This window comes from Zalophus californianus, chromosome X (genome assembly GCF_009762305.2).
Source record: "Zalophus californianus isolate mZalCal1 chromosome X, mZalCal1.pri.v2, whole genome shotgun sequence".
In the NCBI taxonomy this organism is placed as follows: domain Eukaryota; kingdom Metazoa; phylum Chordata; class Mammalia; order Carnivora; family Otariidae; genus Zalophus; species Zalophus californianus.
The window spans coordinates 113,305,373-113,323,392 of record NC_045612.1 but is presented as its reverse complement, the minus strand read 5'-3'; the positions used below and the strand labels follow the sequence as shown (position 1 = coordinate 113,323,392).

General features: G+C 42.6%; 1 protein-coding gene across 14 annotated transcripts in view; it reads right to left on the bottom strand.

Annotated features, from left to right (window-relative positions):
* Positions 1 to 1,565: 1,565 nt before the first annotated feature.
* The window catches only part of MAP7D2 (MAP7 domain containing 2), a 102,670-nt gene continuing 86,215 nt past the window's right edge, over positions 1,566 to 18,020 (bottom strand). For 8 of the 14 annotated variants that reach the window (XM_027609114.1, XM_027609118.1, XM_027609121.1 and 5 more), the window contains 7 exons: positions 13,596 to 13,866; positions 12,508 to 12,612; positions 11,445 to 11,501; positions 10,712 to 10,790; positions 9,800 to 9,986; positions 6,686 to 6,958; positions 1,566 to 3,114 (listed from right to left, as the gene is read on the bottom strand). In XM_027609114.1, the coding sequence (XP_027464915.1) occupies positions 6,709 to 6,958; positions 9,800 to 9,986; positions 10,712 to 10,790; positions 11,445 to 11,501; positions 12,508 to 12,612; positions 13,596 to 13,866 (949 nt within the window). In that variant the 3' untranslated portion in view covers positions 1,566 to 3,114; positions 6,686 to 6,708. The remainder of the gene's footprint in view (positions 3,115 to 6,685; positions 6,959 to 9,799; positions 9,987 to 10,711; positions 10,791 to 11,444; positions 11,502 to 12,507; positions 12,613 to 13,595; positions 13,867 to 18,020) is intronic. The other 6 variants (XM_027609116.1, XM_027609120.1, XM_027609125.1 and 3 more) reach the window with 2 other exon arrangements.

Here is an 18,020-nt window from a genome sequence, read left to right as displayed (position 1 = left end):
TGCTCTCTTTCCACAGGAAGAAATAGTCCACCCCTGCGCCGTCATACATTATATTCTCATGTCTCTTGGGTATGTCACTGATGTCTATTTTTGATTCCAAAATCTATTTATCAGACTATGCTGTTTTAGTTACGGAAGTTTTATAATATTTAGCTATTTGTTCAGGGAAATTCTCCCTTTTTAAAAGCTCATTTTTTAAAGCTTCTTAGCTTTGTATTTACTTTCTTACATGTACTGCATAATTATATTTACAAGTTGCAAAAAAAGAAATTCCATTGACTGGGACTTGATTTAATTTATAAATACTGCACAAATGTGAGGGCTACCTACTATTAGCCTACTTCACACACAGTTTTCCCACCTGATGACATGACATGTCTTTCCATTCACATCTAATGTCCCCCGATCAAGTTTTAGATATAGCTTGTTATTTCCAGGAATTTTCTGAGTTTTCTTCACATCAATTTCCTATTAATTGTTAATGTGTAAGAAAACTACTGATTTTTCTTTAGTAGTTGGCTCACCTGTGAAAATACTGTAAGAGTTTTTCATTTGTTTCTCTTGGGTCTGCCCCGCCCCCAAACACTATCTGTAAAGGCTTCTCTTTTCCGTTTCTAAGCATTCTCACTCTACTTTCTCACATAATTGTGTTTCTTGGACAATACTGAAGAGTGGGGATGGAGGTCACTCTGTGTTGTGCCCCCAAAGTAATGAGTAATGTGCCCCCATGCACCTCTAGAAACAAAAGTTCTTTACATTTGCTTTCCAAATTTAGTTTACAAAGCATTTGACTAGTAGAAAACCTGAACATACTAAGAAAAATTTAGAATGTTCATAAAAATTGCTCTTAGGAGTGACTGGCCACCACCACGACCTGTGGCCAGGGCTCAAGATGACAGAGCTACTTGTAATGCCACTGTCAAAGACCAGCATAGGGAAAGAGAATGTCCACTCCTGTGCCCTCAACAGAGGTTTTGTCAGCAGAGCTGAGGTGGGCTGCATTGACTGGATCCCTGGCTTCAGAGACGGCAGCCCAGAAAGTTATCATGAGGGTTCCAACATTCCCATTCCAGTTCTGCCCTCCTGGCTGTTGGTCTTGGCTGGTACAGTCTCCCAGGCTATATAGACAAGCCGTGAATCAGATACAAAAAAAAAAAAAAAAAAAAAAGCTGGTCTGGGTTTAGCTTACTGGAAAATAAGGGTCACCATACCCATTATAGTTGTTTAAATGCCAGATTGCTATGTGGAATGTTTTTGTGGATTACACTAAGGTTAACCGCATCTTAGCTAGCTAGAATTGCCTACATCAGTGGTATAAAAGTACAGCAACTTTACTGTACCTAGAAGTTCATCTTGTCCTGGGGACAGCTCAACACTTAAGCTTATTTCCACAGTTGGCTGCACTTGGAACTGACAACAGAGAAATTTTAATGAGTTTGACAAGGAAAGGACACCAACACAGGATTTTTGGTTTTTCTCCACATAGGTTTTTAAAAATGTGATTTGGTTTCAGAACATTTCTTCACTTAGCCTACAGAAACAAACAAAACACTAGCAAGCCATCAGACTTTTCAATGAAAATGTATTTCATGTTAAACACAACGTACACATCATGCAAATGAGGCATCACCATGGTCACAATGGTGCTGTGAGGTACAACGGATCACAACAAAACAAACATTTAGCAAAATAAAGCTGTAAGAAAGATGGTGAGGCATTTTTTGAAAGTCAGACCATGCTATCATTTTCTGTGTGCTTGTCATAAAAGGGATTTTCCCCTAATATGCATCAAGATCAATGGCACCGCGTTACTGGAGGCATGTATTTTATTTAATATATATACATACACAAACATACACAGTTTCCATAACTAATAAAGTCTTAAACTGTAGCTGATTTTAAAAGCACATGAACAAGATTACTATTGAGACTTCTTTTTATCTCCTGGTTGCAAACCTCAGTCAAAATTATGGATCTCTCGAAACGCTTTATTGTACAAGTCAAAAAACAGTTTCAAAGAAAGGTCATTTTAATTTGAAAGTCACATTTCACCACAAGAAATAAAATTAAGAAAACACATTATATGTGTTTTGAAAATGTGCATGAAACACATGGAGTATACATTCTAGTGTCATTTGTCCCCCGTTCAGATGTTTTTATGTTGAAGTCTATTAAAGTGATATATTGGGTCCAGTTCAGGGCCCCCTTGTTCCAGAGCACTATCATTTTCACTTGTGCCTGGCTTCATCAGAGTTGAGCAAACACAGGAGCAAACAAACAAGGGCCCCAAGATCCAAGAAAAAAGCAATAGCAACAACATGAAAACCAACCACCTGTGCATGAGACACACAATTCATTCAAACTTCCTTCGGTCCAAAAGCCACTCAATGGCTTGGAGATTTTTTAAGGTGCAACAATGACAAGATCCTTGCTAGACTGAAGTACCTACGTCTACAAGAAAATGCATAAGTGAACAGAAATCATTCCGCAGTGCTTGTTTCCATAATCAACCAGACTTATTCTGTTAGGTCCCCAAGGAGTAATGTGGGGCAACACATTTTACAGGTGGCTAAGCTTAATATATAAAAAAAAGCTTCTTGATAGTAACTTCCAACAAAGAAACCCCAGAGAAGGGGGAAAACCCTCTGGAATTTCTTCTTCTAAACACAGACAAGGAAATAAGCAGCCCAAGTTCAGTATATATGTTTAAGTAGAGTCTGGGTTAATGTCTAGAATATTTATAGGAAAAGACATCTACATGTTTATGTACTCCAACTTTGGGAATAAGAACAGTTATAAGGTGAATTTCCAACACAGAATCACCTGGGCTATTCGGGGGATCACTATGATAATAAAGTAGTACAGGAAGTGCTTTATCAGCAGCTGAAGCTCATAAGTAGAACTGTAACATGAAACTTTGCTAAAGCCCAACAAGGGCAATGTTTCAAGGTTTCTATCAAGAGTGGCCAGTGTTTGACATACTAACTAGGAATATACAGTTACATTTTGATCTAATAATTTGGAATCCAGGGATTTAGGACAACAGAAGCTTCTTCAGAGGACCAGCAGCTTGGACTTGACTACCAGCAGCTTCATGGGTTCTCCAAACACCACCTGTGTCAATTCAAAAACAAAACCACGTGAAATCAATGAAGAGACCACGTTGTACCCATTCTCTCTCACTACAATGATCACACTGTCTGGGACTTTATACCTTGGTAATATTTTCCTTGGCTCATAAAGTATGTTTCAACTGAGGTGCTACAGCATTTTGGGTAGGTCTATTCTATTAAGTGGCCAAATTCTCTTTGGGTGGGACGTCCTAAAACCTGCAGGATACTTAATGTCCCGAACTCTGCTTTCTAAATGGCAGTGCTGCCCCCAGCCATTATGACAACAAAAACCCCCCAACACATTTTAAGCTTTCAGAAGAGAACTTATTTAAGAAGCCAAATGCAGTCTAAACAAACAACTAACAAAACACATGCTTATATATATTTCTATCCCATTCTTTTTAAAGTTTTTAATTCAGTTAACATACAGTGTACTGGTAGTTTCAGGTGTACAATATAGTGATTCAACACTTACACTTACATCACCCTGTGCTCATCAGCACGAGTGCCCTCTTTCATCCCCATCACATGTCTCACCCATCCACCCAACCACCTCCCTTCTGGTAACCATCAGTTTGTTCTCTAGAGTTCAGAGTCTGTTTCAATAGCATGAAGGACATTAGGAGAAGGAAGGGAAAAATGAAGGAGGGGGGAATCGGAGGGGTAGATGAACCATGAGAGACTATGGACTCTGAGAAACAAACTGAGGGTTCTAGAAGGGAGGGGGGTGAGGGGATGGGTTAGCCTGGTGATGGGTATTAAGGAGGGCACGTATTGAATGGAGCACTGGGTGTTATACGCAAACAATGAATCATGGAACACTGCATCAAAAACTAATGATGTATGGTGACTAACATAACATAATAAAAAAGAGAGTCTGTTTCTTGGTTTGCCTTTTTTTTCCCCCTTTTGCTTGTTAGGTTTCTCAAATTCCACATATGAATGAAATCATATGGTATTTGTCTTTCTCTTGCTGACTTATTTCACTTAGCATAATACTCTCTAGGGACATGGTTTATTCTAAAAATTACCTGCCATGCATTCCCTTTCATGTGTGAAAGGGCCACAACTTCTTTCCCAAGAGTCAAGAGAAGAGATGCACTGTCTACAGCCAAAAGCTGAGCACAGGAAGATGTATACAAAATACAGTGACCTTGGTCATGTGGCCTCCCCAACCTGTTTCCTCATTTGATTTTACTTAAGTAAGCTCTGCACCCAACATGGGGCTCAAACTCCCTGAGATCAAGAGTCTCGTGCTCTTCCGACTGACCCAGGCAGGTGCCCCAAAATAGACTTTAATATTCTTTTTAGTAGGCTCTATGCCCAACATGGGGCTTGAACTCACAACCCCATCATCAAGAGCTGCATGCTCTACTCACTGAGCCAGCCAGGAACTCCATGTTTCCTCATTTGAGAAACAGAAAGGTTGAACTATATCATATCAGGCACTGAAGTTGTGTTATAGGAGTGGAGCATAAGAGACACTTAACTCTAGGAAACTGAGGATTGCTGGAAGGGAGGTGGGTGGGGGGATGGGGTAACTGGGTGATGGTCATTAAGGAAGGCACGTGATGTAATGAGCACTGGCTGTTATATGCAAATGATGAATTACTGAACTCCACCTCTGAAACTAATGATGTTAATTAGTTGAATTTAAATAAAATTTTTAAAAAAGAAAGTGAGAGTGTGCTGAGAATATAAAAATGTTTTGAAGAGGGGCGCCTGGGTGGCTCAGTCATTAAGCATCTGCCTTCAGCTCAGGTCATGATCTCAGGGTCCTGGGATCGAGCCCCGCGTCGGGCTCCCTGCTCAACGGGAAGCCTGCTTCTCCCTCTCCCACTCCCCCTGCTTGTGTTCCTGCTGTCGCTCTCTCCCTCTGTCAAATAAATAAAATCTTTTAAAAAAATGTTTTGAAGAGTCTAAAATGGGAGGACAATTGGAATTAAGTTATGAAAGGATTTGATGATAGATTCTAATTATGTTTTCATCCATCAAAAACAAATAAGCCCCCAACTGAAGTAAATCCAATGTGAGGTATGTATAACTAAGTCACACAAATGCAGAGTGTTTATAACCCATTTTGGCAATAAAAAAGGCCAAAGGCGGGGAACAAAAGCTTTGGGACACAAACTTCAGTTCTCCATTCCTCCACTCCCTCAGGTGTGATCCAAGAATAAATGTTTGCTTTAAAAGATGGGTCAAGGGGTGCCTGGGTGGCTCAGTCATTAAGCGTCTGCCTTCGGCTCAGGTTATGATCCCAGGGTCCTGGGATCGAGCCCCTCATCGGGCTCCCTGCTCAGCGGGAAACCTGCTTCTCCCTCTCCCACTCCCCCTGCTTGTGTTCCCTCTCTCACTCTCTCTCCGTCAAATAAATACATAAAATCTTTAAAAAAAATAAATAAAAATAAAAGATAGGTCAATAGAACAGCAAATCGTTTGGCCTAATGCTCATCACTGTATATAAACGACTGCAGATAGAATGTGGAAGGTCACTGAGTAAAACTAGGGGAGACATTCATTTTATTAATACCACCTTGTGGGGCGCCTGGGTGGCTCAGTCGGTTAAGCATCTGTCTTCGGCTCAGGTCATGATCCCAGGGTCCTGGGATAGAGCCCCACATCAGGCTCCTTGCTCAGCAGGGAGCCTGCTTCTTCCCTGCCTGCTGCTTCCCCTGCTTGTGCTTGCTCTCTCCCTCTCTCCCCCTCTCTGTGTCAAATAAATAAAAAATCTAAAACAAAACAAAACAAAACCCACCTTGCACCACTATTACAGCATTCTCTCTTTGCCTCTAAAAATGGTGCTACTCCAGACAAATGGCTGGTCAAACTTTAAGCAGTGCTTCTCAACACCCATCCACAAACCCTGAACAGCAGGGGCAGGCATGGTGGAGTGTGGCAATGAAGGCTCTCATACAAAGGATTTACTTGAAATCCATCTCGATTACTGTGTATGTGTTGCAGTATATACTATATACAGGTTTTCCCCCCATCTGAAAGAACCTTCCTATGAAACCTTCTGTAATGGCATAAGGTGAAGAAGCAATTACCAGTAACTTACATGAAAAAATTTTTGAGCATTTCCAGGCTCAAAAATAACCTTAGGCTTTTCTGATACTTTAGGACACATCTTGCCAATGGATGTGCAAAATAAATGGAGATAAAGCACAGATGCTCACAGACAGTGCAAAGCTATGGTAGCTGAATGCTGAGTGCAGTTCTCAGGAAGGAGCTTGGCGGAGCTACTCTCTCACCACTCTCATGCTTCTGTAACAGCTGGCTCCAAGATGAACACTGAATACTATTTTCACATTTTGTCTTTTTTTTTGTAAGAGTGAAACCCTCTTTGGATTACTTTCAGTTAATATAAACAGATACTAATGTAGGTCTTTTGTAAACTACATTTGGCATAGTGCAGAACTTTTGAAAAACGGGTGACACCCGTATTCATGTTCACGTTTGTATTTTTCAAATAAAACTGACCATCCAAGAGACTGAGTGATGTTTATCCCACCTTCACAAACCCCAGTTGGAAAGGTATAAATTTAGACTATAATCAAAAGACTGTACTGTACCTTTCATTGAAGAGATGTATTTGTCAACAGAAGGTGTTCAGAGTATTTTCTTGGCCAGGACTGTTAAATCCTTCAATCAGGTTTTTGTTACAGTCATCCAGGCTGAGATTTTCACTGGATCGCTTGGGGTACATGGGGGGGCCGGTGAAATCTAAGAGATCTTGAAGTGCTCGGGCATTACCAGTTCCATTTTGGTCCAGAGACACCCCAGGAATCATTTCACTTACTGGTGAAAATTCTGGGATGGAGATAAGCTCTTCCTTTGAAACAGGACTGGAATGTGGGGAGGGGAAGAGAAGGAGAGAGGTAGAGAGAGAGAAAGGGCAAAAATTAATTCTATTTGCAATATTTGGTTATAGTCCTTTTCTAGAGAAGATGCATTTAGAGCCAGAGCTGGTGTGAAACATACTACACAAAATACAAGTTAGGTCAACTCTGAGACACTGATAGACACAAGGCCCCCATGGAGGAGAACAAGGGAAGTGGACTGAGCAGGGCTGTGAAGGCCAAGTTCACACTGTCCACAGGAAGAAAGAAAATAAAAACCAAAGGCACCAGCACTGCAGAGAAGCCAACCACTTCCAAAACCTTCAAAATGGGAAAACCAAATAGAAAGGAAATGCTAGAAGTTAAAACTGAGCTGAGGAAGGGCCCTAGTCAGCACTGGGGCACCTGGTGCCACTTTTCTTTCGCAGTGCCACTTTGGACAAGCTGCTTTTTCTCCCCTGGCTTCAGTTTCTTCTGCTGTACAATGGGGTGAATAATCATTTCTCCCTACCAGGGCTCCTTTGAGCGTGATGTGATCATACCGAGGAAGTCTGCATGGAGCCACCTGCAGTAAGTGTTCAGTTTAGGTGGGAGCCATTTTTTTTTTTTTTTTTAAGATTTTACTTATTTGACAGAGAGAGACACAGCGAGAGAGGGAACACAAGCAGGGGGAGTGAGAGGGAGAAGCAGACTTCCCGCGGAGCGGGGAGTCCGATGCGAGGCTCGATCCCAGGACCCTGGGATCATGACCTGAGCCGAAGGCAGACACTTAACGACTGAGCCACCCAGGCGCCCCAGGGAGCCATTGTTAATAAGGACCCCACCATCCACTCAGTCACCTGCAGAGCAAATCTCTCCCATGTTCCTTCTCTAAAGTGAGGCCCCACTCCACCCTGATTTATCCAACTCCTGCCCAGCAGGCCTGGTTCTCTCTCTCTTCAACCTAGAGATGGAAGGAGTTTCACAGCTGTGTCAACCAGAGGCCTAGCTCAGATGAGTGGTGGGCTGGCATGTGAGGTCCCATCACTCGGAGTCTTTCTTAACAGCCAGAGTAAGGCTGTTGCCAGGTTTGACTGTTCTTTTCTTCCTTGATAAGATCTGAGAGAAGAATCTACAAAAACCAGCTGAACTGAAGAAACTCAGAAAATCCGTCTCCCTCATACTCAGCCTAGTTAAGGGGCAGTAGAAGACCTAACACCACTTCTGATGGCTGGAGCCTGGGAAAACTGCCCCATCAGCAGAAACACCCACCCCATCTCCACCTTACCTTGCCTCCTTTCCCTGGGTTTAAACAGCTGGTCAGAGCGTGAGGAGAAAATTCCACAAGCTTGGGCACAACCTCCAGGAGTCATCTCTCTCTAAATGCAGAGGCGGCCACAGGAGAACTCGGAGCACATACAAAGTCCCTTCACTTTCTTAAACCCTGCCGGGTGCTGTCTTATCCCCTACCTGACTCCCAGAGACATAAAGAATAAGCAGAGGTAGGCTCAACATGGGGTGGGGGCAGAGATGTTGCCTTAATGTTTAAGATGCCTCAGGTGTTTTGCCCTGGGGGCTGAGGAGACCTACGATGGAGGCAAGGGCTGTCTCTGTAGAATTTGCTCTACTGGTGACGGGATGCTGAACCCTGGGTTTTTACATATCTGGCTCAAGGCCAGGATGCACAAGCTGGGATATTTACAATCACTGCGCCCTAGGAAATACCCTCCTCCCCAGACGAAGCTGAGAATTCACAGCCAAGGAGAGAAGGGTAAAGCTCTGGCCAGCTGGAGCTCTGACAGAACTTTTGCAAAACACTGTCACTGCCTCCGGACTCAGACTGCTGCTCCCACTCAACTGCCCTGCCCAAGGCTCTCTCTTTCAATGTTTCTGCCCCAACCACATGCTGAGTTCTCCTTTTGATTGGGATTAATTTGCCAGGTGATATCATCTACAAACACATTAGTTTAAGAATTCCATAAGATTTTAGCACCTGAGAGCAAATGAGATTCCTTATCAAGTTTATTTAACATAAGACACTGGATACAGTGAGTCCTGTTGGTGTTCCACTCAGATCCCCTTTGGCTGTAGGTGCAGCCATCTTCCAGCTGCAGAGAGAGCGGGCTGCTAATAGCTCATAGCTGCCACCCTTTCTCTGAACAACTGCCTTTGGCTGACAGGAGCCCTATGCCCACAGTAGTTAGACCTGCATCCCCCACCTTGGGTGATCACACTCAATGACTGATGCATACAGTGGCACAAAGGCTGCCTCCCTTAATCAGACCACTCTCTGGTAGAAGTTCATCCTCCAGAGCTCCCATAGGATCAACTGAAATAATCCTTGCTTAGTGACTTCCCCTGCCCCATCCTGCTTCCCATCCTCCACTTGCTCCAGAGGACTATTTCCCTATAAATCCCATGCCTTAGAATACCTATCCCAGGCTCTACTTCTTTTTTTAATATTTATTTATTTGAGAGAGAGAGCACATGCACATGCGCGTGCACACACACACACACACACGTACGCATGCACAAGTGGCGGAGGGGCAGAGAGCGAGAACCTTCAAGCAGACTCCCCGCTGAGCATAGAGCCAGACATGGGGCTCAATCCCATGACCCATGAGATCGTGAACTGACCTGAAACCAAGAGTTGGACACTCAACCCACTGAGCCACCCAGGCACCCCTCCCAGGCTCTACTTCTAAGGAACCAACCTAAGACACTAATAAACCACTGATAGCTTTCCTGAATGCCAATGGAACCTACTTTAGTTGATTCAGGTGTATAAAAGATGAAAAAAGTCAATGAAGAGGCAGCGGAGGCGTTTGGAGAAGAGATGAGGCTCATATGCAAAATAAATCAACTTACCTCACATCCATAGACTGAACCTCTTCAGTTGAATCATCCAGACTGTTTGATTTCCCATCAAGGGTGTCCAGATGAACAAGTCCCCCAACTGGTTTAAGCCCATTAGAGAAAATGTCTCGAGGAAAAGTTTCTGGGGCAGTATGCCCCATACCATTAACTTCCTGGCAGGTGTTTAATCCATTTATTTCTGATTGAGAAGACAAAAATCATTCTGTTAACCATAAAATATCCAGAACAATGAAATAACAGAGGAAATATATAGAGGCAATTAATTTAATCCTCTGCTTTACCAACAGTGCAACATCTTTTGCAAAACAAACAAACAAACAAAATCCATGTCATCAGCTTCACACAGGGAAAAGAAGACTAATGACATCATCAGTCTCTGTGCAGGGCTCCTGACCCACCCAGGAGGCTTGGTGTCTTATACTGTGCAGGTCCCCAGGCTTTGTATAGCATTTTCTTGAGCCCCAAGGCAAAGGAGAGATGTAGAGTGCCTCTGAGATGGACACGCCCTTCTGACTTTGGTTGCCATGATATATTCACATCTAAGGAGTTTTAAGTGTACTTGAGAGAGAAGAGCTGGACTGCCCGGAAGTCTGGAAGACAGTAGAAACCACTGTAGAATAGCAGAGTCAGTTCTGAATAGAACCTGACCAGCTGTTAAACTCCCTAGAAAGTAGTATGGGCCAGGAGGTGGCCAGCTTTCTGTGCTGGGACTAGTAGAGTACCACTTTCTGAATGGAGCTGACAGACATGTGGTAGAGATGGAGACTCCACCAGAAGGGAAACTACACAGTCCCCTTCCAGCAGTAATGCTCTTAAGACCCAAGGGGGTTTGTCCCCCGCAGGAAGTGTTATGAGCCTGTACCTGCTGAAAGGAAGAACCCGAGAACCAGTTCTCACACTCACCTATTTTGTTCAGGACAACTGGTTTTGTCTCTTTTTCCACACACACAGCAGACTGAAGCTCCACCTTTGGGTCTTCTTTCTGAAAACAAATACAGGGAAAGATGACTTTACACAGAAAGACAAGTGCTTCTGAAAAGCATCAAAGGATATTTGGAACTGTGCTGAGCCATCTGCCTTGTTCCATGGTAATTCTTGGAATCTTTTGAGTTTATTACAAATCAGCTGTGTTTCCCTTATTAATATGTCACCATTTTCTATTTTTTTTTAAGATTTTATTTATTTATTTGACAGAGAGAGACACGGAGAGAGAGGGAACACAAGCAGGGGGAGTGGGAGAGGGAGAAGCAGGCTTCCCTGGAGCAGGAAGCCTGATGCGGGGCTTGATACCAGGACGCTGGGACCATGACCCAAGCCGAAGGCAGACGCTTAATGACTGAGCCACCCAGGCGCCCCACCATTTTCTGTTTTATTCAGGGACTACTGTGCCTCTCTCTGCATCCCTACCCCCACTTCTCGGAGGAAATTTTTCATTACCACCCTGTCTCTGAAACTCCTCTTAGACTTCTCTTCCCTTCCAGGTACATAGAGCCTCCTTAATCTAGTCAGGAACAAAGTAGGAAGAATTCAATTTTTCTGGCTGTTCCTCTCCAAGATCTACAATTCCACTGAAGATACTGTGCCATTCTTTTCTCCTCAGTCCATAAACTACTAAAATGGCACTCTGAACACCTACCTTCACTTCTAGAGACACATCGCTCTTCCTTGTTCTCTTCATGATTTCATCAATTCTCTGGAAACCAAAAAGAATCAGGTAAGAGGACTATAATACCAAATACATATAAAAGCAGCTGGGTCTATATGCAAATTCATATGTCAGAAAACTTATAAAAGAGAAACATTAGCAGAGGATAATGAGTACAGAAAGGTTTTCCATTGGTTTTGCAGATATACACCTCTGCCCTATGAACAAGGTCAAATGCTTGAGAAGTGAACTAGTATCTAGAATCAACAGTTTAGATCCCATCTTTTTCCTTCCTCTCTGTAGGTTACCTAAAAATCAACAAATCACCACTTGCCATTCTAAAGGACCACCCTAGAGAAAGTGAAGCTGAGGTGCAGGTCAGGAGGGGAGGCCAGAGATTGGTCTCCTAGCTCTCGGGCCTAAAGTAGTACAAAGCCTGGGCTGGATCTAGGACACCTTGGGAATGGAACTTTATCATCAGCCTCCTTAAACCCAACTTTATCCCTAATCACGTTAAATGTAAATGGACGAAACACTCCAATGAAAAGACAAAGACTGTGAAATTGGATTAAAATAACAAGTCCTAACTATATGCTGTTTACAAGAGACATACTTATAAGGACACACATAGGTTCAAAGTAAAAGGATGGAAAAATATTTACCATGTAGACACTAACCATAAAAAGTCTGACAAAGTGGACTTTAAGACAATTATTACTGGAGATAAAGATATATTAGTGATAAAAGAGTCAATTCAACAGGAAAATTTAATAATCTGAAATATGTATTCACCTAACAGCAGAGCTTCAAAAACATATAAAACAAATGGATAAATCCATAATCACAAATAGAGCTTTTAACACTCTTCTCTCGGTTACTAATAGAACAAGATGACAGAAAACCAATGGAGATAGAGAAGAGCTGAACAGCACTACCAACAAACTTGATCTAATTAGGTAATTTTAAGATTACTCTACCCAAAAACTACAGAACAGAACTAGATTCATTTCCTGTTCTTGCCTCACCTTAACTCCTCCTGATCCTTAGCTCTTACCTTCTTCCTCTCCAGTCGCTCCTGCTCAATTTGCAGCATGATCTGTTCTCTTTCTAGACGCATCTGTTTAGCTGCCTCCTGGGCCTTTGCTTCTGCTGCTTCCTTCTGACAGAAACAGGAAAACCAAGGCACAGACTTTACTAAGCTAAGAAAGTGGGATTCCTTGGGGTATGCACATGTCCTTCTACTTTATCATCTACCTCAAAGTGGATGTTGTTTCAATATTCGGTGTGGATTTACACAGCCTGCTCTATGACACAGTAGACATGGCCAGGCCTCACTCATATACCCTCAGTCCACCATGCAAATTACCTGCAGATCGTTCCCATACTGCCTGCCAAAGTCTTTCTGTGTCTGAGGGCAGTTTCTAGCCATGTGCATCTGGTCAGGAGTTTCAGAAACTTTTGTTTTTTCTTTTCAAGATTTATTAGAGAGAGCATGCATGCACAAATGCAAGCGGGGGGGGCAAAGGGGGAGGGAGAGGAAAAGGTAAAGAATCCCAAGCAGACTCCACACTGAGCGTGGAGCCTGAAATGGGGCTCGATCCCATGAGCACAAGACCACAACTGGAGCCAGAATCAAGAGTTGGATGCCCAAACAAATGAGCCACCCAAGCACCCCAGGAGTTTCAGAAACTTAATTCCCCAAGTAATGACCTACAACCATGAGAGGCAGGAGTTCACAACTAATCCAGTTTCCTCACCCCTCAGAGGGACAATTCTAAGGCATATTGCAGTCTCTTAGAGAATCCAAAGGGACTAACTCCCAGTGGTCCACAATAAGCTACTAATCAGTTCACTTATACAGGATTTCCTCTCACTTCCCTACCAGCTTCCTGGGATCTTATCCCAAATAAATTACCGGCACCCAAATTCTCATCCTAGGGTCTGCCTTTTGGGGAATGTGAACTGACATACAGCAAACACTATAAACTTCACTTTTATTGCCCAAAGTAACTCATACTTAATAGCCAGCCCAGTTAAAGAAAAAACTTCAAGTAAATATTATGAGTCATTCAAATTTAATTCACTTTACCTAATATTAACTAAAGCCCATAAGGAGAGTCCATATGAAGACTCATACAGTACCTGCTTTTCAATCATGACCTTTTCTTGCTTTTCTTTTTCTTGTTTTTCCTTTTCCTGCTTTTCTTTTTCTTGTTTTTCCTTTTCTTGCTCTTCTTTTAATAACAGCTCCTCCTTGGCCTTTCTCTTAGCCTCCTCTTCTGCCTTTCTTTTTTCTTCCTCTTCCTGCCGCTTCTTTTCCTCTTCCTGCTTACGGGCTTCCTCTTCTAGGCGAAGTCTTTCCTCCTCTGCCTTTCTTTTCAATTCCTCTCTCTCCAGCCTTTTGAGAACATAACTGTTAGGAGATGATGACATTCTCAAAAGGCAAAGTGCCAAAGAACTATGTGTTGACAGGGAGCGTAAGGTACAACACAGTCACAGATATGTGCACTTGAATTAGTATCCACTCAAGAAAATGACTCATCCTTCCTAGAAAGCCACTTCAGTCTATACATTTACCAAGAAATAAATCTATACATAATAGATACATATAGACTTTTAAATTCTGTTAAGACAAACAGTAATGATGTACTGACTTGTGAACATACCGTAATGAAGACACAAATGTTCCCTAGTCAACCTACAAATGACCACAGCCCCATCATTCTTACTTAATGACAATTCTTTTAAAAACTAAGTGAAATACATATTTAAAACTAATTGGAGCTGAAAAAAAAACCCAAAAGTGTCTCGATGGCTACAACGGTGCCAGTCAGCAATTTAAGAGCGGAGACTATGAGCTCAAAAAATACACTTTGGGTTCCAATTGCTATGTGACTTCTGAAGCAGCAAGTGGAAGAAAATGCTCAACAGATCCTTATATTTAATATAGAAATTAAAACATCTATTTCTCATTTGTTTTACCAATCTTTAAAAATCTCTTTTAGCTTTGGGTGCCTGTGTGGCTCAGTCAGTTAAGCATTCGACTCTTGATTTTGGCTCAGGTCATGATCTCAGGGTCATGGGATTGAGCCCCACACTAAGTGGGGAGTCTGCTTGTGATTCTCTCTCACCCTCTCCCTCTGCCCCTCTCCCGATTCATGCTCTCTAAAATAAGTAAATAAATCTTTTTTAAAAATGAGGTGTTAAAAAATCTCTTTTATCTTTTATTCTTTGCTATATGAAAATTAAATGACATTTAGAAATTTTTCATCCACAGATGAATGGTTGATAATAGAATGATAAAGAGCTCTGAGCAGTGAGGGAAAACCCTATAAAGTCTAATTGCTTTTTTTTTTACATTTCTAACTTTTTTCCTTTTCACAAGTGTGTTACTTTCCTCATCCAAAAAAAAAAAATGTAAGTAATCATACTCATCTTACAGTATGTTACTGAACAGCAATGTGACATATGGGCAAGACTGCACCTGAGGCACCTGGGTGGCTCAGTCAGTTAAGCGTCTGCCTTCAGCTTAGCTCATGATCCCAGGGTCCTGGGATCGAGCCCTGCATCAAGCTCCCTCCCTGCTCTGCGGGAAATCTGCTTTTCCCTCTGCCCCTCCCCCTGCTCATGGTCTCTTTCTCTCTCAAATAAATAAATTGTTTAAAAAAAAAAAAAAGATTCTCTCTCTCCCTCCCCCTCTGCCCCAGATCAGGACGTAAAAAGAATATCCTCCCATCTTGCAGGAACTGTGGAGGCAATTAGCCTATGTATCACAAAAGAAATGTTTTAAAAGGTAAAGAAATACTGAAAGACATTAGCCCAAGACTAATAGTGCACAACATAGTTTATATTAGCAAAGGTTGCAGTGCCTAAAAGTTAATAACTGAAATTATTAACATACATTCCGGACAACTCTGGACAAGACCATTACAGGGCCTAATCAGAAACTCCAGTTCTTAGATTCCTCAATGAAAGACCAAGTATGTCTAACACAAGAGTATCAAAATGGGTGTGTCGATAACAAAACTTATCCAAAGATTAATTCAGAGCACTGTTTTAGTTCTTATCCCTCATTTGATGAGATGGTTTGACTGTCCCCAAGAAGTTAATACACAAAGGGTACACTGTGTATGAATTAATGCACAAGCTACTTCATCTTTATCTTCATCTTCAGGATCCGAAAAGCCATTCTGTTTCTTCTGTTTTACCATGAGGACTTCAGAGGTGCCCAATGCATGCATGTGTGTGCGCATGCACACACGCACACACACACACAGTAAGTGACACATCCTCTTGGCCCCTAAGTCTCCCTAATCCTCACCATCATGTATAACACATTCCCCCCCCACAGGCCCATTAGCCCTTGCTTGTCCCTCCTGTTACAGACAAAATACCCTCCATCAACCATACTCTGCTTCTCCCAAAGCAGGTGAAAACTAGGTTCTTATGTGAAGCTGAGTCCCTCAATATCCTCTCCAAGGACAAACATTCTTTCTCTATCTGCTTAAGAAACCAGAGAACATGGATTTGGTCATTTCTCCAATGTCCTGCTGCTGCAGGCTGCCCCATCCCCTTGCCATCTTGACCAAGTTCCCTCTGGAGTTCACAAGACCCATGTGCAGTCCTATCACTCCTCTGTCTTAATTCCTGTCATTTACTCCAAACCTATCCCTTTTCCTTACCAGGTAGAAAGCACCAAAAAACGGGGCGCCTGGGTGGCTCAGTTGGTTAAGCGACTGCCTTCGGCTCAGGTCATGATCCTGGAGTCCCGGGATCAAGTCCCACATCGGGCTCCCTGCTCGGCGGGGAGTCTGCTTCTCCCTCTGACCCTCCTCCCTCTCATGTGCTATCTCTCATTCTCTCTCTCTCAAATAAATAAAATCTTTAAAAAAAAATTTAAAAAAAAAGAAAGTACCAAAAAACTATGCACCATGGTCATCATTCAGGATTTAGCATATGCATCCCTTATCCCTGTCAATAGCCACTGGTGAGGGTCTTTGTGTAATGACCCCCATCTCTCATCCTCCAGCCCTTGGCCCCTCTTGAACTTGCATCACATCCCTGACACATGCTTAGCCTTGAACTACTAAATCTGTGAACAAGGTGTGGGTTTCATGATTCTCTCTCCCTTGTGTGCAGGAACTGAATTTTACTTAATTTTACTGCATTTGTATTTTGGTAGCTGCATGGGAATAGAGGCTATGGTAGTGGACAGCACAGCCCTAGCAAGAGACCGGGCCACAGGCACAGAGTCAGAGGTCACCAGTGTGCATGTGTTATTTACTGCCTCCCTTGTACCAGGAAGTACTGAAGGTTTTCAAAACAAGAAATTAGCTTCAGAAACAGATGGTAAATGAGGAAAAGGGAAAATGAGGATAGAAGGGGAGATGGGAGCAGAGTTGATTTAGCACTTCAAATGCTCAACATGAAACCGTTGTGTGAAATGTGGGCCCCAAATCTTTTGAAGCCAGAGGAAAATGGCCGAACAGGAGGGAGCACCACTGCTCACGGAGGGCTTGTTAGGTGAAGGTGGCCAAGGACTGAGGGTTGAGAGTCCAGGCAACATGTGAGGGGATACTGGGTGGACAGAAGAGACCGAGAAGGAGAGTCCAAAGAAGCAAGGGCAAGCCTGACAAGGTCAAAGTCAACAAAGAAATGGATTAGGAGTCTGGCAATTGGGAGGAATGTGAGTGTGAGGTATGAATATGAGCTGAAGAAATAAAGACAGCAAGTACAATCAATCCTTTTAGGAGCTGGGCTGTGCGGGAAATGTGAGAGAGAAGGTGATCGTTAGAAGGTAAAGAACTTCACCTTCCTAAGCATATAGCCACAATCATGTTACCTACCTGCTTAGAACCTGTAATCACCAAGGCCTGTCATTTGAGGTCCTGTGATTCATCTTTACCTCCTGTGACCTCTCTTCACACATCCTATGGCCCCCTCAAACCAGCCCAAACACACCACTCAACAAAAAGATGTGTCACTGTTGACCAGAAGGCTGGAGGTGGGAAAATCATCAGAAAAGTACAGAATTTGAAGAAGTGATAATTAAGACCTACTGCCCAGCCTTAAAATAAATAAATAAATAAATAAATCAGCAAACCTGTAATTAGAGACCACAAAAGACTTGCCAAGGTCACTTAAGGATCAAGGCTATTCTATTATTTATCACTCGAAATTCAGTACCAGTCTTGAAGTGCTGCGGCATGGCTTGCTTTCTGTCAAGTTAATTCTCTCAACATATTGGACTGCACTGTGTGATTACCCTAAAAGCTTCCTTATCAATTTAATGATAAAATCTACCTTGTCCTTCAACATTCATTCTTTTCTGAATACAAAGATCAGAAAAGGCAGAACTATCTGTACTTTGACCAAAGTGCCCTGGTACTAACAACACAGTGATTCTCATACTTTGGCGAGCTGTTGAAACAGGGTGGGGCCTAGGCCTGTGTATTTTCACTGCACTCCCCGGATGGTTCCAACACCTCCCTCCCATATTTAAGGACCTCTGTTGTGCTCTAGGAATGGAGTCCCTCTACTTTGCTGCTTGTGGACAATGACATCAGC